We start from the raw sequence: 19,604 nt of genomic DNA, 5'->3' as shown, positions 1-19,604 counted from the left end.
GATCAGCGGGGCCAGCAGCCCCGGACGTGACTCGTGGACCCCCCTGGAACCAGACATGACTTGGGGTCCGTTGACCCCAGTTTGAGAACCGCTGCTCTATGGGATGCATATCTCCTGCCTTAAAATGCAGCAGCTGTCGTCATTCTATTTAATAATACTTCACTATATTAGGAAGAAAAGCTGAGTTTTCAGAAAGCTCCTTTGTCAAAGGAGTTTGACAAAATGTGCTTTGAAACCCCCCCTTAAGTATTTATTTTGAATACCATACATTAAACTTAACATTAGTGAATCACATTTTCAAAGCTTATTATGTATATTAGAGCTCAAAGTAAGCTGTGTGCTTTTCAGATAAGTAAGATGACAAGGGCCCTACCCCAAGGAACTTACAGCCTACACAGACAAAATAGCATCCTGCCCAGCCTAGGAAAACAGGTCGTGTTTAAAAACACGTTAGCTAAGTAATTAATGAATGTGTTCTTAAATTCTAAGAGGTGGGGTTAACAACGTTAAAAACATGTTAGCTGGTCATGGTCAACCCTCAAAGGGAATCTTAGGAGGAAGCCTAGGGTTTAAAAATGTGCTAGTTAAAATATGTTAGATCACGTTTAAAATATATCAGCTATTTTCCCAGTCTAGACATGGCCACAGGGTTGAATGATGGGGGAAGGGTTCCAAAAGGAACTGAAGTGACTGAGTGGTGGTGAACAGGTGCCTGAAAAAAGTTTCAGGATTTAAAGTTTATATTTTTAATATCCACTTTACTTAAAGCTTCCATGCTTTGAGGTTGTGAAAGAAGTTTGTGTCTGAAGGACAGAGAGGGTGGAGATGTGGCAGACTGAGATTGGAGGAGGGGTCCAAGTAAAAGGGGTGGCCTGGAAGAAGTCCTGGAGACCAGAATAAGAGAGCACAAAGGGGGCTGTTAGGTAGCTTGAGTGGAGTGAAGAAGGCAAGAAGGGAGCAAAAAGGGACAAGAGTAGAGCAGTAAGTAGGAGTTCAAGAGCTGAGCAGGAGCAAAGTTGTACAGGATCTTAGACGCAAGGACAAGAAGCTTACAGTTGAAATGGAGTGTGACGAGAAGCCAGTGATGTTTTTAAAAGTAGCATATCAAATCACCCCAGTTAGCTGTGACACATTTCGGGCAGCTTATATGCTTTTAAGTCTCGATTTCATCAGCATTTGAAGAAACCTTTCATAAAAATCTCAGATTTTAAAATGAAGGTTTTCTACTAGAATGATCAGAAGAACAGAGAATCTGTCTTACAAGAGGAGATTAAAAGAACTTGTCTTGTTTAACCTAGCAAAACATAGACTGTGAGGTGATGGGATATGGTTGCTTTCTACAAATACATTAGGCAGGTAAACACCAGGCAGGGAGAAGAGCTATTTAAGCAAAAGGACAGTGATGGCACAAAATAAATGTATATAAACTGGGCATGAGTAAATTTAGGCTAGAAATTAGGCAAAGCTTTCTAACCATCAGAGGAGTGAGGTCCTGGAACAGCATTCTAGTAGGAGTACTTTTGGTGGGGGAAATCTAACTAGTTTTAAGATGGAGCTTTGCTTCAATGATCTATTCTTTTGTCACCTCCCTACTAGACTTCTGCAACATGCTGCATATAGGGCTACCTTTGAAAGTCAATGGGAAGCTTCTTCTAGTGTTGAGCATCATGGTATTTTCTTTGTAGTCTAAATTATATCAAACATATTACATTAGCCTCCTAGTTGCTTCAGCGTCCAATCCAAGTGTTGGGTTTATTCTGCTATGACGCACTTAAGGCCTACCTAAGAGACCACCTCTCACCTTATGAGCCATTGAGACAGCTGAGATCCCTCTATTTCTGCATCTTTATACCATGCTCTTCGTTATGTTTTCTGAGTGTCTTAGAAATCAATTGAGTCTCCTCTCCTGGGAGTCCTTAGCTTTGCACACTCTGGATAGTCCTTAAATCAGGATCCTGCTCTTACTACAGGTCAAAACAGTAGAACTTGCATTGGATGACCCTCAGAGACAAGACACAGCTGTTTACTTGGGCTTTAGCTTCAGGTGGGTTAACTACAAGGTGATTTAATCTTTTGTTGTACACTGAAAACAGTCATTTATTAGGAGGCTTGAGGAGCTTGATACATTTATGAATAGGATTACGTGACAAGGGTACCTGTAGTACAGGGGTCGGCAACGTTTGGCACACGGCTCGCCAGGGTAAGCACCCTAGCGGGCTGGGCCAGTTTATTTACCTGCTGACGTGGCAGGTTCGGCCGATCGCGGCCCCCACTGGCCGCGGTTCGCCATCCCGGGCCAATGGGGGCCGCGGGAAGTGGCGCGGGCGAGGGATGTGCTGGCCGCGGCTTTTCACCGCCCCCATTGGCCCAGGACGGCGAATCGCGGCCAGTGGGGGCCGCGATCGGCTGAACCTGCCGTGTCAGCAGGTAAATAAACTGGCCCGGCCCGCTAGGGTGCTTACCCTGCCGAGCCGCGTGCCAAACGTTGCCGACCCCTGCTTTAAACGTTCTGTTAAAAAGTCTAATTCTTGACAAGAAGGGTAAATAAAAGTTCCTGAATTTGACCAATGCACTAAAGCAAGAAAGGCCACTACTGATTGCAGCAGTGAGCCATATAACATGAAGTCTGGATTCTAGTTATTCTAAAGGCAGTCAGTCTTATTTTTTTTTAAATAGACTTAATAATGGGTTAGTAGCGGAACCATAAATCCACTGAATTATTCTAAACATGGTATCAACTTCACTTTTAACTATATGTTTACCTCTTTAATGCCACACATTACTGTATGTCTTCACCGCTGATGAAATTCTCTTATTTAGTTCTGTTTGGGAGTTGGCTGGCTGCTTTCACCCCCAGACCATTTTTATTATTTGTTCTGGAGCTTTGCAGAGAATCTCGGTTGCTTTAAGAATCTCTTTCAGATTATCTTGAACTTTCATCTCCTGGCCTGGTTTTGTTTGATCAGGTCAGGAAAAAAAAATTTTTACACCTTAAAACATAAGATCATAGCTGTTATCTGTAGCAATTCTTCAAATGTTGATCCTTATAGGTATTCACTGTGGGGGTGCTGTGATGGTTGTTGCTCATGGGGAGCATCACCTACTGGTCAGGGATTGGGCCCTTCAACATACAGACAGGGGAGTTGGTAGGGAAGCCCAAGCCCTCCCACTCCACCGGGCTCTGGCTCAGGGACCCGTGAGGGCTACCAAAGGGTCTGACACCTTAAGACTTCCCTCCCTGGGCCATTTCCTACTACCCCTCTATTGTCCAGAATTTACAGTCAGTAGTAGGAAGGTGTGAGGAGAGTCAGCTCACTGTCTGGCATCCCTTCATGGCTCTCTTGGGGCAGCGGCTGTCTCTTCTTGGGACTTGGCTCTCTAGCCTGGTCAGTTCCAAGTCTCTCCTTTCCAGGGTAGTCCATAAACAAAACACAGGTAATTAACACAAACTGGGCTAATATGCGAGAGGGAGAAATGCCTCCCACTCAGGGTCTATCAGAAACAGGTTCTCCCTTCCCTCAGGGAGGGACCTTCAGGCATTCACTTACGGACACCTCAAAACCTACTGTCACTGAAGGGGGCAGGATCAACCACCCCAACACAGCATCTGACAGCCTGGCTTTTGGATGGACAAGGGACTTTTAGAGAAATCCTGCTCAAACGAAGTCCAAACTGTCCTCCTCAGTAGCAGTTCTTCATATTACAGATGGAGATACTGAGTCACAAATTGGCTAAATGAGTTGTACTAGGTGACAAAGCAAGGCCTGTTCAGCCAGGGGTCGGCAATGTTTGGCACGCGGCTCGCCAGGGTAAGCACCCTAGCAGGCCGGGCCACTTTATTTACCTGCTGACGCGGCAGGTTCAGCCGATCGCGGCCCCCACTCGCCGCAGTTCGCCGTCCCAGGCCAATGGGGGCGGCGGGAAGCGGCGTGGGCGAGGGATGTGCTGGCCGCGGCTTTCCACCGCCCCCATTGGCCCGGGACGGCGAACCGCGGCCAGTGGGGGCCGCGATCGGCCGAACCTGCCGCGTCAGCAGGTAAATAAACTGGCCCGGTCCGCTAGGGTGCTTACCCTGGCAAGCCGCCTGCCGAACGTTGCCGAACCCTGAGCCCTTGAGTATGTGCTTGAGTCCATCCCTTTTCTGCAAAGCATAAATTTACACCCTACTGAAGGCCAAATAAATATATGTTTAAATTCTTTGCTGAATAGGAATGGATTTAAGTAAGTTCTTAGTTGCTTTGCTGAATCGGTTCACAGATCTCTCAGATCTGAAAATAGAACCCAGATTTCCTTATTCCCAGCCTTCTACTTTAACAATTGATTAGACCAATTTACCTGTCGTGAGCTTTTGCATTTGCCTGATCACTGTAGTTTCAAGTCCCCTTCTGTACGTCATCTTGAAGTTTTATCTTGGCTGGTATAACTTTGTAGTCATTAGAGATCTATAGTATTCTGCTTCTCATTGCCTGTTCTCCAGAAGCTCTCTAGCCAAGCTGTCCTTAACTATGACAGCAGCCACAAAATCACTGTTAGGTGCTATTGGAAGATGAAGCTAGCATGTGTGATGACAGTGTCAGACAAATCTTGAAAAAGCCTTTCCTCCAGTTTGTTCCTGATTTTTTGGCATCATAGCTTTAATCTACATGCAGTACCAGTTGGAAAAATAATTACAGTTAAAAAACAGTACAGTAAATTCAGAGTGAGTTTTCTTTTACCTGCCAAAATTCAGAGTTGTAGCTGTGTTTGTCCCAGGACATTAGAGAATATCAGCTATGAGATAGTCAGAACTCCCTACAGCTATGTCTGCCATGTTAGGAGCCAGCCTCTTCCCACTCCTAATTCATGCTTTCCATTTGCTTTTTCTTCATGGACTTTTAACTTCCTACATTTTTAACAAGAGCACAATATAAGATGTCACACACACACATACATACACCCACCAGCATCCATGTGATTGCAAATTATTCACGCTTCCTGTTCCGAAGCCTTAGATCTTTCTCCAAGTTGGAAAGGTGGAGGAAAGAAAAAGGATAGAACTACTCTTCCATTAATATTTGTGTAAATGACATAGCAGGAAACTTAATATACAAAGAAATATACAAATAATAAATAATTACACCTTTCATGTGTCAAAACAAGAATAATTGTTCATATGGGAACCACAGATTTTTTTACTATGACTGGATATAGTTTTGATACATAACTATCTGAATTTTAGCCAATTATATAATAAATTGAGAAACTACAATAATACATTTCTAATCTGCTTCTAAATTTCTTTTGTTTTGTTTGAGTGATAACTGAATTCCATGAATCTGAGTTCAGGAATTTCTCATTACTCTTGACCTTTAATACATATTTAGTGTCTGCATATTGGTTTAAATGTGTGACATAATTGTCTTAAAATATGCAGGCAATAATTAGTTATTAGTATTTATGTACAAATATATAAATACCTATAGAGAGATACTCTAAGGATCACATATATATAATCATAGCTTTATTCTTTCTGCATCTGAAAGCTACTTATTTCTATTTCTGAAGGGAAAATGTCTTGTAAGGATTGCTTTTAGGAGGGTCTCACTGGTAGTTTATAGAACGACAATTAATAGAAAGGAGTCATGTCTTGGCTGAGCCTTACATATGTGTTTTTACGCTGTAAACACAGTATGCTTCTACAGAATGCTCACATTTTTAATTGTGCTAGTTTGATGATAGCTGAGACAAGGACTTTCTAATAGATATATTCATTTTGTATCGAGACCAGCTTTAACCTTATAATATGTTTCTGTTAATGAAATATGTGAGTATAATTATTTGATTGTGAAGAATTTTAAATCAATAAACGATAAAAGACAATGTAAAATATTTGAACGATGCTTCTATCAGATGCTTTTCTTTTCTGAGTTAGGACATAATTGTTTCATAGCAAACACATGTGTAGGTATTAAATAGCCAGAATCTAAACTTCTCTTGAAATTCAGAGTTGGTAATAACAGAAGTTTGGGTTTTTTATTTAAACTTACAGTGTAGATTTTATTTACAACTGAATATTTAACAGTGTATTGGGTGAGGCCTACAGGCTTGAAATTGCACTTCTATGACTTTAAGCATCCCATCTTTGACACCTTGTATCCTGTTCCCTTTTCTTTGCTATTTTTTAACTTACTGCAACAGATGAGGGGTTCTTAAACCATCTGTTAACCTTTTTTCTCATTTTTTTTAAACATGTAGAGTCGCTCAAGGCAAGAAGACCCAGAGCAAGCTAGGCTGAAACAAAAAGCAAAGGAGGTAAGCAGAGCTAGAGATCATTACACTTGACATTTCAAGGCTTGAACATATTAATTTTTTATGCCTTGCTACTTGTATATCGTTAATAAAAATCTGACTAAAACTTTTAGGATGTATTTGTTGCTTTGCCTTTGATCTTAATGTTTGCAAACTAATACATGAATACATGTGAAGCCTAAGGAGATTTTATAAGAGAATATTTCCATACATTACATTTTCATTTCCATTTTAGGTAGCTGTAGCTTTTGTTGGGTTGTTGATGATGACAGCGACATTAGATTTTGGTGGAAAATGTATGCCTTTGTCTTTCTGTAAAATGTCACTTCCTAGAAATGTGTTACTTTAGTTACTTGTTTTTGTAACAATTAATGTTTTTAAGCTTGATGTTTTATTCAGTCATCATTCTTTGTTCCTGTAGTCTAAAAATCATCAAATAACTGCATTTGAAGTTTTGATATTATAGTTGAAGGTCCAGTTCTGTGAGGTGCTGAGCATCCTTTATTCACACTGAATTAAGGAGCCTGCCTCTTGCTTACAGTTACCCTATGTACTTAAAAGGATCAAGTCATAACTTTATTTAGAAAGACATAAAATATCTATCTGTTAAATGCAATTGTTATTTAAAAAACCAATATCAATAGGATACCCAGCAAACCCCGATCCCTGTTAGCTGAAGTTAAATTCCATTAATTGTATTAACGAAGTCCATTAGGAGATAATATTTACAGAGGTATTTGTTTGACAAATATTTTACCTATTTCCCTGTTTTTCCCGTTTTATATTTGCTCTGTGTGGTCAGTGTTTTATAATTCCCATAGCTATACAGATCTCATGTATATAGGGTGAGAAGCAAAAAAGCTGCTCTTTTCTGAAGTACATAGATGAAATATATATTAATTTCTTCCATGACATAAATTACTGTGAATAGATATGAAATATGTAATGAAGAAGAAATGTCAAAAAGAGTTCATTTAAACTTTTTGCCATGGGTAGCTGCTTTTCTGGACTAAGGATTTTGAAAATATTTTGAAAATTTCACTAATCAACTACTTTCCTGGAAAAGCCCTGGAATTGTCATACCAGCTACCAACAAAGATACTAAGGCATAGATACAAAAAGAAAATCAGTTTTGAAAATATGTAAAAATAATTGAAGTTAATGAAATGTAGCAAAACTGGCTGCTGAGATTACCACAAAAGCTATTCTACTGTTGAAAGTGAGAATGAGGCACTGTTCAGACATTTGTAGTTCATACTGCCTGCAAAGCTAAGCTGGTTAGTAGATTTAATTATTTTGTTGTTGTAAGTAAACAATCCTAGAAATATTTGCCATTCGTTGGCGGTATGGAGCCATAGTGTCTCATTGAGTGCTCTTCTTATTAGTTAATTGGTAGGCAGGGGAAGGAAAAATGATTGTCTCTTTTAGTAAAAATACGTGTTTTAGCAAGTAATCAGACTGAAATAAGATGAATTCTTTATTGCTGTGCTGAAAGACTTACTGTCTAGTAGATTTGGTTGCTTTTGCTCTGAGCATCTCTTCTTACTGTGAGAAATTCAAAGTAATTTTGATATACATTGCATTTCTTGATCCACTAGGGGGAGTGATGCTGTACAGACTTGTGAATAGAAGAAAACGTTAAAAAATAATAATCTTGCTTTATTATTGAGTTAGCAAATATTTTGGTGGTAATCTAATTAGTAATGCTCAGATCAAACTGCTGTGTGACTTTAAAGTAGTAATTGTTCCTGAATATGGTAACTTGTTGGAATGAACAAATGTAGAACGAATACCGGGTTTTCTGTTTCAGAATGCTGCACCTTGTTCTTTTGTACAATAGCCCTGCCTTGTTTCCCACCCTTCTAATTAAAGTGCATAATTTGCTGGCTCTCTGCCTCTGTCTGAAGTTGAATTTTATTCTACATATTTAAAACCATATGACTATAAGATAAGACTCATTTTTCAGTAATTAGGGTTCTGAATTTTTTTCTTCATTTTACTGAGTGTCTTTTCACCTACAAATATTTAAATATATTTAATGTATATTTAAAATATATTTTGCAATGAATGCCCCCAAAATGGGTGGAGAGTACAAAAAGTAAGTAGGAGTGACATGTCTTTTAGTTTAGCTTTTTTTTACATATAGTTTAGTTGGATCAGTTGCTGAATGAATACTGACATAGTCAGTTGCATTGGTACTACTGAGACAAAATGACCAACTTTGTAATACAGAAGATGATATACTAGCGGCCAGATGGTAATTGGGGCATTATATTATCTGAAATTAAAGACCTTGAATTAACTTTTCAAAAAAAGTCTCAGTTTTATAACTTCTCTGCCAGCTGGTCTACTTTTAAATGTGCAGATGATCTATATTCAAGAGGAGATTTGGGTCTCCCTCCAGATTTTGTGAACTGATGAAGGTGATATCGTTAGCTCTATGAAGATTAGCTGAATTGAAATCAATATTTCCCTAATTTATAAAAATGACTTGAATGTTGGATTTTGAAGACACTTGTTGCTCATTTGCCCTTCTGGCTGGTGGTTAGACACTATTATTTAGTCAGGTATGCTGAGAACCCCCAAGTCTCCTATTTTATGTACAGCGCTTTGGAGCTTAGTCTTATTTCCCGGATAGTGTTGGGGTTTGTGAAGCATAATTGACGTTTTATGCTTGTAAATCATAAATTTGCTCTTCTTTTGATAAAGATTTGAGAATTTTACCATTATCTGGAAGGGTTTACAGGCTCTATAAATCTATAATGTTTCAGGGCTGTTGATATACCTATATTTGAACGCTGACACCAGCATATTCATTCTATTACCCACCCAAACATTTTGACATTATCTCTTCATCCTCATTTGTAGGGTGATCAGGACTGTGCTCTGGATCCATCTCAGGTAAACTCAGAGTCAAAGTGGGTGGAGACTTTAGAAGCAAAGAGAAGTCCAAGGTGTGGGCACTAGAAATAAAGACAATGATGTGCAGAGAATGGGACCAATGTGGGAGATGAGAGAGAAAGGTGAAATCTGAAAGGAGTGGCTTAGCAATGGTTTATGGGGAAGACAAATCTAAAGGATGAAATACCTAGTTTTAGAGTTGAGAAGAAAGATATAAAAATATAGGAAAAAATTATAATAGGAAGAGATAAGAGAAAGAAAAAAATAAATAAAAGCAAAGGGTACTCTTTTATGTTCAGGACCTCTGGACAGTCACATTTTCTTTAAACCAAATTAGCCCAAACCAGTTTTAAATTTGGTTAAAAAAACTTATTAAACATAATAACTAACCTTGTTATATATAGCCCTACCATAGACACTGTCTGTGACAGTGAGGCTTTATCTACACACAGGCTTGCACTGTTTTAGTCATACTGATGCAAACTCCTGTGTGGTCTATTTTTTGTTTGAGTGGTCTATTAAGGTTTAGTTTAAACCTGTTCCAAATTGATGTAAGCTAAATCAAAATAAGTGTTCAAGCTGGGGTTTACACTTGTTTAACTTTTAATTAAAATTCATGTCTTCATTAAACTGGTGCAACTCTCCTTGTTGACAAGGACAAGACGGTGACCAGTAAGCGTATTTTAACGTTAAACCTATTTAACAAAGTGATGCAACATTATCTTTAAGCTAGTTTATTGCAAGAAAAATGCTCCTCTTCACTTGTATACTGAACTACAAGAGTATTTAAACCTAGGCTACATTCTGAAATAAGAAAGATTCAGTGTGATTGTCAGTTCGACCTGTACAAGGAATAGCAATATTTGTGGACAACATTTACTTTTTATTACATTGTTAAACCTTTCAAAATCAAATTTTAAAAAATATGATGGCAATTGTTCAGTCAGTTGAAAGAATGGAAAATCAACTACAAATGTATATTAGAGAAATGAGTTCTCTAACGTTCATAAAAAGGGTTAATTAAATAGGACATAAAACAGACTATATAACTGCTAGCAAGATTAGAGAAAGATTAGGAATAATTGAGTCAACACCTAGTAATTAATAATATCAATGGTTTCAAAGAAAGACAGAGGTGAGATCCTGAGCATCCTTTCTGTTATGGATAACTTGCTATATGTTCAGTGTCCATTAACTGAAATGCCTATTTAGGCTGAAAGTGAAGTAGCTGAATTTGTTCATCCCAATAGTTTAACTAGGTTAAAATCTTTGTGTCATCACCAACGAAGGATATTACATAGTAATAAAAACTTAAAGTAGACACACCATGAACACAGTATATTAGGGCATGCGTCCAGGGCCCAGATCAGTTTAAATAACCCCTAGGCAGAATTTGGTCTCAGATGCACTGTACACCGTGGGTGTGAAATCTTGGCCCCACGGAAGTCAGTGGCAAAACTCCCATTGATTTCAGTGGGGACAGAATTTCACTTTGAGTGCACTCCAGGGATGATATCCTTATCTGTGCCAGCAGCCCACCTTTTTAATATTTGCACAATAGTAACAACACATCTGAAATGAGAAAGCTCTTCCAGGGCATTTGTTGAGGATGGGGCAATGGTCCTGTCACGCACACAGCCCTTAGTAAAGCTCCCTCTGCTGGACATTCACTAGGTTGCAGTATTCTGTCCCAACCCATGTGCTATAAGCTTCCCTTGATTTGAGTAGGCTCCGATACTGTCTTTCCTTGGCCTGTCTTTCCTTGGCCTTGGAAAAAACATTTCCAGGGCACAGGTTGTCAGTCTGTTACCCCATTGCAGAAATTGAGCTACATGGGCCATTTGCCCTGCACCCCCAGGAACAATGCTGATCCCCCAGCTTGCCCCATAACTTAAGCACACCCTTTCCCAGAACTCCAGCCATGTGGGTGTTCTGGGTTTATAGTTCACCTCTTCAAGGGCTTGTGATAGTGAAGCAGACAAGCACACACAGATAGACTTTGCGCAGCAGTTTAAAATAAATTACTCTTTACTTAACATAAGGATACACAGACCTAGAGAGTTGAAAGAATGGAAAGTCAACTGCAAAACACAATTTCCCTGCCTCAGTTTCTTCACCACTCGGTCATTCTTTGAGCATAGGCTAGAGAGTCCAAGATCTTTCCTCTCCCCAGTCCTTCAACATATAGCTTCTTGTTATGGAGTCTCTCTCCCATCCTGCCCGCCCTGAAAAAAATGACCAGTGAGAGTCCCTTTCTTTTATAACATCAAGCCCCCTTTGTCAGGTGACTTCCTGCTCAGTTTCATTTCAAAATCCCCAACTGAGTGATCTGTTGTGTAGTTACCACCCCTCTAGAGTTCGGACAAAAAATCTTGTTTACCTTGAGCATCAGTTGTCTCTTTGTCCAAGGGTACACCAGTTAAATGGATGATTGTCAAAGGGTATGTCTACAGTGCAATTAAACACCTGAGGCTGGCCCATACCACCTGACATGGGCTCACAGGGCTTGGGCTAAGGGGCTGTTTAACTGAGATGTAGGTGTTTGGGCTTGGGGTAGAGTCTGAGCTCTGGGACCATGCCAGGGAGGAGGGTCCCAAGGCTCAGGCTTTAGCCCAAGCCCAAACATCTGCACTGTAAATAAATAGCCACTTAGCCTTAGCCTCACAAGCCCTCAGCTGGCATGAGCCAGCCACAGGTTTTTAATTACAGTGTAGAGATACCCTAAGTTTAACCCTCTATCGTTAGCCTGTGCCAGGTGCAAGAATTTCTCCTGTTGCCTTTGTGGGATTTAACTCACCATGGAGGCAAAAGACAGCAGAGAAGGCAAAGACTAGCCTTACAATCAAAACAGAGTTTTCACTCTGACCCAGATACAGACAGTCCCCAATATCAAACAGAATTCATAAGCTGTACATAGATTCCTCCAAATTGTCACACCCTGTGTGCTGGCCAATGACTGTGGGGATGCACTGACTGCAGACTGCACCTTTTCTTCAGCTATGAGTTTGTCAGGGAGCATGTTTCTCCCAGTGCCCTTGGCAGTGTTATGCCTGCTGCAAACCTCTGGGCATTGTGGCGCCCTCCATTTGGTTGCTACACTTTCTCTGCCTCGCCCAGAGTGGCTTTCATTGTAGGAGGGTTAAATTGGCCTTAAGCATCTAGTTTTTGAAATGCAGCCTGTTCTATATGCAAAAAGTGTTTGGAAAGGATGTTAGATATATTTGTACACAAATCTATAACATCCTCACTCTTAAAAAAAAAAAAGAGTTAGGTAGACTGTCGGAGCACTGAGCACACACACATTTTACAAGGCTTTAACACTGACATGGAAATATTAAACCATTCTTGTTCCCATACTAAAAAGAAAAGTTGCTTCTGAGCTAAATATTGTAATTCTGATTCAGCTCAGGATATTTAACTATTAAGAGATAAAAAACAATTCTACAATATATAATTTCTTAACATTGTATTGATAATACCTCAATAATTCCGTAGTAGTGGTATTTGCTTGTAAATAGATTCAGATTTACTGCAGTTATCCCTATATTCAGGTTTTGCTGAAAACCAAAAGCGTAAGGAGTTTGGTAAGAAACAATCTATTCTTTCTTAAAGGACTTTTATAACAAATTATTTTCTGTCCAGGAATTGAGCTCCTGAACAGAAAATAAGTTTAAATTAAATCTCCATTTAGCTCCCTAAATCATCTGAGGGTCAGAAGATTTAAAGAAAGAAGGAGAATCTTAGGAATTTGATCTTGGAATAGTGATTGATTTAATGCTCTATTTGACCAATAATGGTGAATCTAAACTGGAATATTCTGTAAATGTTTTTCTGTACCAGTTCTGTCAATACTGAAGCTGTTGTATAGATGGGGTACAGGCATTTTTATTACCATGTGAGCAAGGTTAACAACACGGTGGTAAAAACAACAACAAAAGAACAAACAAAACCCCAAACCAGACAAAAACTTCTGTATATATTATAGCTTCCATTGTTTGTCACTTGGTGGAGCTACCTAGTGCAGAAAAATACTTATAAACTTTTCCAGTGTGGACAAGGACTTTAGAAAACACCACAGGTCTGAATTTGGCCTATTAAGTTTTCCGTTATGTTGGGCAGTTGCCAATTGAGATGATTTTTAGTCATTCCTTCTCTTTATCAAAATGATAGAAAAAAGTTGTATTAAGACAAAGGTATATATCAGACAGCCAAGCTTTGGGGTAAATGGCTTTCTTACAGTTAAAATTCCTGTGACTTCCATTCTGTGCAAACTTGCTACTCAGAAAGAAGTGATTCTGGCTATGTCAAACAAGATACTCCCATGAAAATACTGCTGCATTATCAAGCATACTAATTGGAACTATTTTTACAAGATTTTTGTTCTTTTGAAGGAAGACAACATCAGACATGCAGTATGGTACCATGACCAGCACAAATCCTGATAAATTACTTTGATTGTCAGCTTTTGGGGGCAGGGCAATATATCATTATATCTGCATACAGAGTCTAGCATAATGGAGATCTGATCCTCAACTGGAGCCTCTAGGTGCTACTGAAATACAAATATTAATATCTTTAACAAATAGTTAAATATTCTCCATAGATATTTTTTTAACTAAAGATCTGCAGAATTATCATATTCTGCTAAATTTCCAAGGCTAAAACACAGTCTAGACCCCGATCCTACAAACATTTATGTTTGTGTTTGACTTTAGGCAAGAGTGTGTCTTACTGAATTCCACAGAACTGTTCACACACATACATGTTTGTGATATCAGGGACCAGACACTTCATAGCATCTCTTGCAAGGACAGAGTTATAAAATAAAAGAACTGCTTGGTTGGAGGGTAAGGTTGTAGTTCCTATTCAGGAATGGGAGACTGGACAAAAGAAGGCAAAATGCCAAGAATCAAAAGGAAGGTCCTAATCTCTTTCTTTGTGAAGCAGGAAAGACTGGTTTAGACAGGAAGTGGATTAATTGTGGGTAAGCATAAAGAGAGAGCTTTTTTGCCTTCCCTCTACCCCAAAGTTGTCCCAAGCTGAGGATTGCCCCTTTCAATCCAGGAAAAATCTAAACTACATCCAGTCTTCTCCCATAAAACCACACTACTTCTCCCCAGAGAGAACAATGGAGGTGATCCATAGTTGGAGATGGGTTTTTGTCTTCCTAAGAATCATCCAGTGTTGATCACTGCAACAGACAGGATACTGGTCTTGATGAGCTTAATGGTCTGATCTGGTATATCAAATCCTATATTATACCCATGTAGTGCACATAGATCTTTGTGAAACAAAGAGTGAAACAATTTATCCTACCTCATAAATGTTCATTTTTTGTGAGACACTGATTGTAGTTCTATTGTAGTTAATGTTTTAGATGTTAATTTTACTTCAAATTATCTGTGTTGGTACAAACCAGTGTTTGATCTTAGTGAACAAACTGTATGTTTTGGGATTTGGTATCCCTTTAGAATAGGGATCTGAAAAAAAGTTTCTCTTGTTTACATATGTGCATTTAAACTATAATATAGAAACCATAAATGCTTCACATTTTAATTGACACCATCACTGGCATCAAATGCCATTGTTAACTAAATGTGATGAGAAATATCATGTAGTGTCAACTGGTACTGACACTTAGAATTTCTTGTTTTGGTGGTATCAATCTATCATGATTTTCCAACTCAGGAAATATTACGTTTACAAAAGATTCAGATAGCAATGTCAATTAAGACAGATATTTCCAATCAGTGAATACTAATTATGTTTTTTAAAAAATCTGTATGGTTGAAGAATTAAAAATGTTTACACAGAAGGTCACATCAAATTTGATTATCCATATTTTTGCTATGAATACATTTATTTATGAATCAATAGTTTATTTCAATTAACAGGATAGCAGCTGGAACAATATAAGTGAAAATTAGTATCCTTATGTATACATTTTTTTTGCCTTAGTCAGTTTTCCTATTATTTAAACTTTAAGAATTAATTCTTAAGATTCATGCAAAGTTTTAAAATTAGAGTCTCAAAAAGCATTATTACTAATTAAGCTTGATTTTTTTACTGTACATATTTGAAGGACAGACCCTTATTGTTTGTTTGTTTGTGTTGTGGTTTTTCCCTCGTTACAAAACTGTAGCTACACCAATACAAAAAAAAGTGTAGACAAAGCCTTAGATTTAGTTCTAGGAAAGTAGACACAATCCCAGGTATTTGAGCACTCAATCCTGTGATGTATATTTAATATCAACATTTTATTGTGCTTATAGCAGTGTTATCCAGCGGATGGAGAACAGGAGGCCTGGGCGCTCGCGCGCTCTCTCTCTCTCCCTCTCTCTGGTCTAATTAGATTCTATCAGTGATTATCATATGGTGTCAGGCTTCTTAGATATATACATGCTATTTAAAGCTCCAAAATACAAAGACAATAGCCATATTAATAAAACATTTTGATGAGTTCCTTGTAATAATTGATAGGCTTCCAAGGGAGATTGTGAAATCCCCGTCATTGGAGGTTTTTAAGAACAGGTTGGACAAGCACCTGTCAGGGATGGTATAAATTTAAGCACGGGGGACAAACTTGACTTCTCGAGGTCCCTTCCAGCCCTACATTTCTATGATACTGGCAATTATGTTTATCCCAGAACAGTCATAGGTGATAGGTGTCCTTGTGGGAAATAGGAAACTCTTAAGCTAAGTAGAAATGTTGTACATAAAATGCAAAATTCAGTTACTGCAAACATCATTCTATAAAGAATACTTTTTAAAAAGTCTAATATAATCATTCATTTTAATTTATCATGTGGTCGCATGTACCATACTTTAAATATTTGCACAGACATGCATGTCTAATAAAAATATGATGATCTGAAGTATTTTACTATCCAGTGATCGATACAGTATCAAGCTAAAAGAATCTAAATACCATACATTGGTTTATATTTAAAAATATAACTAAATTCTATGTCCTGATAAATTATGCTTACATTTCTTTTGATAATTATTTGTATACCACCAGAATACAAAGGAATTATCATATTATTTTGTATTAGTGGCCCATCTAGTTAGTGTCCTGTTTCTGAAAGTATTCAATACCAAAACACACACACACAAAACCACACCTATAGTTGACAATTATGGAATAACCTGCCCACAAGAAAAATTTCTTTCTTACTCTGATCAGTTAGTGGTTGGCTTGTGCTTTATAGGCAATTATGAAGTCTCCACCACAGCAAGTGTACAACCTAAAGCTGTGATCCTCCAACTCTTTCTGTACAGGTCAATAGGCATGAAGTCAGTAGGGCTCCACAAGGGCACAGGGGGGCCACTCATAGAGAATTGAGTACTGTGGCTCTGATTCAGCAAATGCATGTGCAGGGGCTCAGCATTATGTATGTGAGAAGTGGGTCAGGAAAACAATGGTAAATAAGAGGAAACGTGTACCTTTTGGGGGAAGCGCAGTTTTCTGCAGAAAGTGGAATGTTAACAGGTTGTTTGCAGACTAGATATAAATTACGTATGTTCCCATGGTAGATTAGTTTTGAAAAACTTTGCAGAAAAAGTGACTTTTAATACTGAATAATTATGGAGCACAAAAGGAGAAGAGTATGTCTTAAAGTTATTAAACTTCCATTCTGCATAAAAGTTTCCATGTTTGACTCTTAGTTGGGAAGATTGAAGTTTTGAGTAATATATCTTTGAAAAAAATAGCTTTTCACTTCTGGACAGTTATTCTCACTTTTTGTCTACTCACAGTTCAAAAACTGATCTATTGTAGCCACTTATCCTCAATTAAAACTAGTGCATAGGACAAGCTGGAGTGTAAAGTTTTTAAGCAGAGCTGTTCTGAAGGTGTCCGCAAGAACAGTGGCTGTTACAAACTCTGCTCTACCAAATGTAATCTTTCATTAAAAAAAGAGAGACATTTCATTGTGAAAATATCTTTCACATTACACACAGATTGATGGGGGCTCAATCCTGCAAACCCTTACTCATGCAAATAGTCCCATTAAAGTCAACAGGGCTACTCAAATTTGAGTTAGCAAAATTGGGCCCTAGGCTTGTGTGTGTTCATCACTATAATTTTTTTTTGTGTTAAAGAAACATCCCATTCCAATAGCTGACTTCCCCCGTTGAAGGAGGGACAAATGATAGCACAATCTTCACGCCGCCTCCTCCCCCCAGACCCCAGCACTAAGCCTCAGCAGCATCACAAGAAATACCTAGCAGTACAGGTCTGTCACATCTTACGCTGGGGTTACGTTCCGCAGTCAGCGCGTAAAGCGAAAACCGCGTATAGTCAAAATTACATTGAGTGTAATGGCGGGTGGAATCACCTGCACTACAGGTACAGTATTAAAATTGTTATTTTTCTCTTTTTTTTTTTGTTTTTGTTTTTGCCGACTGCGTAAAGCTGAAATCGCGCATGTTGAATGCGCGTAAGATGGGACAGATCTATACTCCCCTCAGCTTTAGAGTTACCAATTATTTCTCCCCACATATGTTTGGAGAGGACTGTGTGGGTGGAGAGGGAGGAATGTCGGTTGCGGATACTTTTGAGCACTAGGGTTGACCACCTTTCTAATTGCTGGTAATAGGACTCTCAAGGCCCCACCCCCATCACAGACTCCTTGTCTCTCCTCCCCCCCTCTTCCCCATTGCTTGTTGGGTCATCTCAAGGAGCCTGCCTGCAGCTAGGAGACGGCCCCGACTGAGCAGGGGCTGGTGCGGGTTAATGACCGGCGCCTCCCCCCGCCCCACAGTAGCTGGACTTTTGGTTTGGGCGCCATTTAGGGTTGCCAGATCCCCGAAAACTGGGCACCCGGCAACCCTAAATGGCATCCAGACATGGAAGCAAACAAACGGACTGTCTGGGTAAAAACCTGATGGGTGGCAACCCTATTGGATACTCAGGTGAATGGGCTCAAAGAAGAGCTGAGGAAATGGCATTCTCCCACCTCCATGCTCCTTGATCTGCAAAACTAAGCTTTTGAGTTGCATCTTCCTAGCAGCAGCAGCAGACTCATCTGAAAGTTCCCTCAGAGGCATTTGGGAGTGCATGCTACTCTGCTTCCTCTCTTCCAGAGGCTTAATCTGCACTACCACTCCCTGCAGGGAACATGCTGAGGTTGAATTTTCAGCCTACTGCTTGGGAAAGACAGGCAGTGGCACGTTACCCCACTGCACTTCCTCCTCACAGTAGAGACTGACAGTTGGACTTACTTGACGCTATGGGGGGATAAAATAAATAAAAAGATTGTCATTTGGCTCAAGACAAAAATATGGAAAATCATAAATCTTTATTTTCCACAGACACCATGGCAGGCTTTCTTCCCGACTGATCTTGCAAGGTGTGTGTGTGTTAGACTTTAGAATGTGATAGCATGTGTCCAGTTTAATAGGTGGGAAGGGAGCAATTATCAGCAGCAGCTTATTGCTAGAACCCAGGACAGGTAGCTGCAAGAGGGACATGATTTTTCAGATGTTTTGATCTGTGAGTCAGGCCTCTACCCTACTGTGTATAAACTTATATTTTCAAGATGTACTTCAGCCTCTAGGTCAAATCACCTGTTTCCAGTCCGCTCTATACACATTGGCCTCAGACTCAAGAGTAAACCCATGTGAGGGCTTTAATTCTGCCACTGAGCTAGCATGTTTGTAAGCCCTGTTTGGCAGCCTCTTTGTGCTTCAGGCAGCACAGAGCTACCAGCTTTCATCTGCCCCCAATCCCCTTAGGCACTCAAAGTCACATGGATTAACCTGAGAGGGCTGAGAGGCACCTTAGTAAATCTTCTGTTCCTCTGCCCACTCAGTCTGGGTACTGCACATTGCACCGGCAGCAGGCAGCTGGCCATCAGCAATCAGCTGCATACCTCCTGCTGACACATTTTTAGTCTCTTTAGTTCAGGGCCCAGATAGAAAAGTCTATCCCCAGTCCACCCTGATACTCCTGATACGTAGTGGAAACCCCCTCTACCTGATAATAGACTGGAAGCACAAGTGTCTGTTCTAACATTCTACAAATAATGGCCATTATTTGGCAGTTTATATACTTGGTATATATTTAGTAGAGCAGACTGAAGTTTTCTGTGGCAAATGGTATAATCATCTCCAACCGGCAGGTGAAAGATGAACAAGTATACAGGGGCAGAGTTAAGCTTGGTGTTCAAATCTTTATAGCAGTCATTGAGACTTTTTTACAATCTGTTAGTGTTTCAAAGGGCAATTTAATTTCAACCTTCATTCTATCAGAACAGGTGTAGGGTGTTTTTTTTGTTTGAGATTATAACATAACTTTTTCTTGTGCATCTCGAAGTGATTTATGAAACATTAATGAATTAATCTTCACAACACTTCTGTAGAATATTCTCTTATTTAACAGATGGGTAAATGAGGCACAGAGAAGTTATGTG

General features: G+C 39.3%; 1 protein-coding gene across 1 annotated transcript in view; it reads left to right on the top strand.

Moving 5' to 3' along the window:
- Window positions 1-19,604, top strand: part of LOC112103905 (transcription initiation factor TFIID subunit 4-like) — a 205,201-nt gene that overhangs the window by 98,608 nt on the left and 86,989 nt on the right. The window contains 1 exon segment of the mRNA XM_026652640.2: window positions 6,235-6,291. Coding sequence (XP_026508425.1) covers window positions 6,235-6,291 — 57 coding nt within the window.

This window comes from Terrapene carolina, unplaced genomic scaffold, assembly GCF_002925995.2.
Source record: "Terrapene carolina triunguis isolate 2854851 unplaced genomic scaffold, T_m_triunguis-2.0 Scaffold130, whole genome shotgun sequence".
Taxonomy (NCBI): Eukaryota; Metazoa; Chordata; order Testudines; family Emydidae; genus Terrapene; species Terrapene triunguis.
The sequence above is the reverse complement of the archived record's forward strand: the minus strand, read 5'-3'. Positions and strand labels throughout refer to the sequence as shown.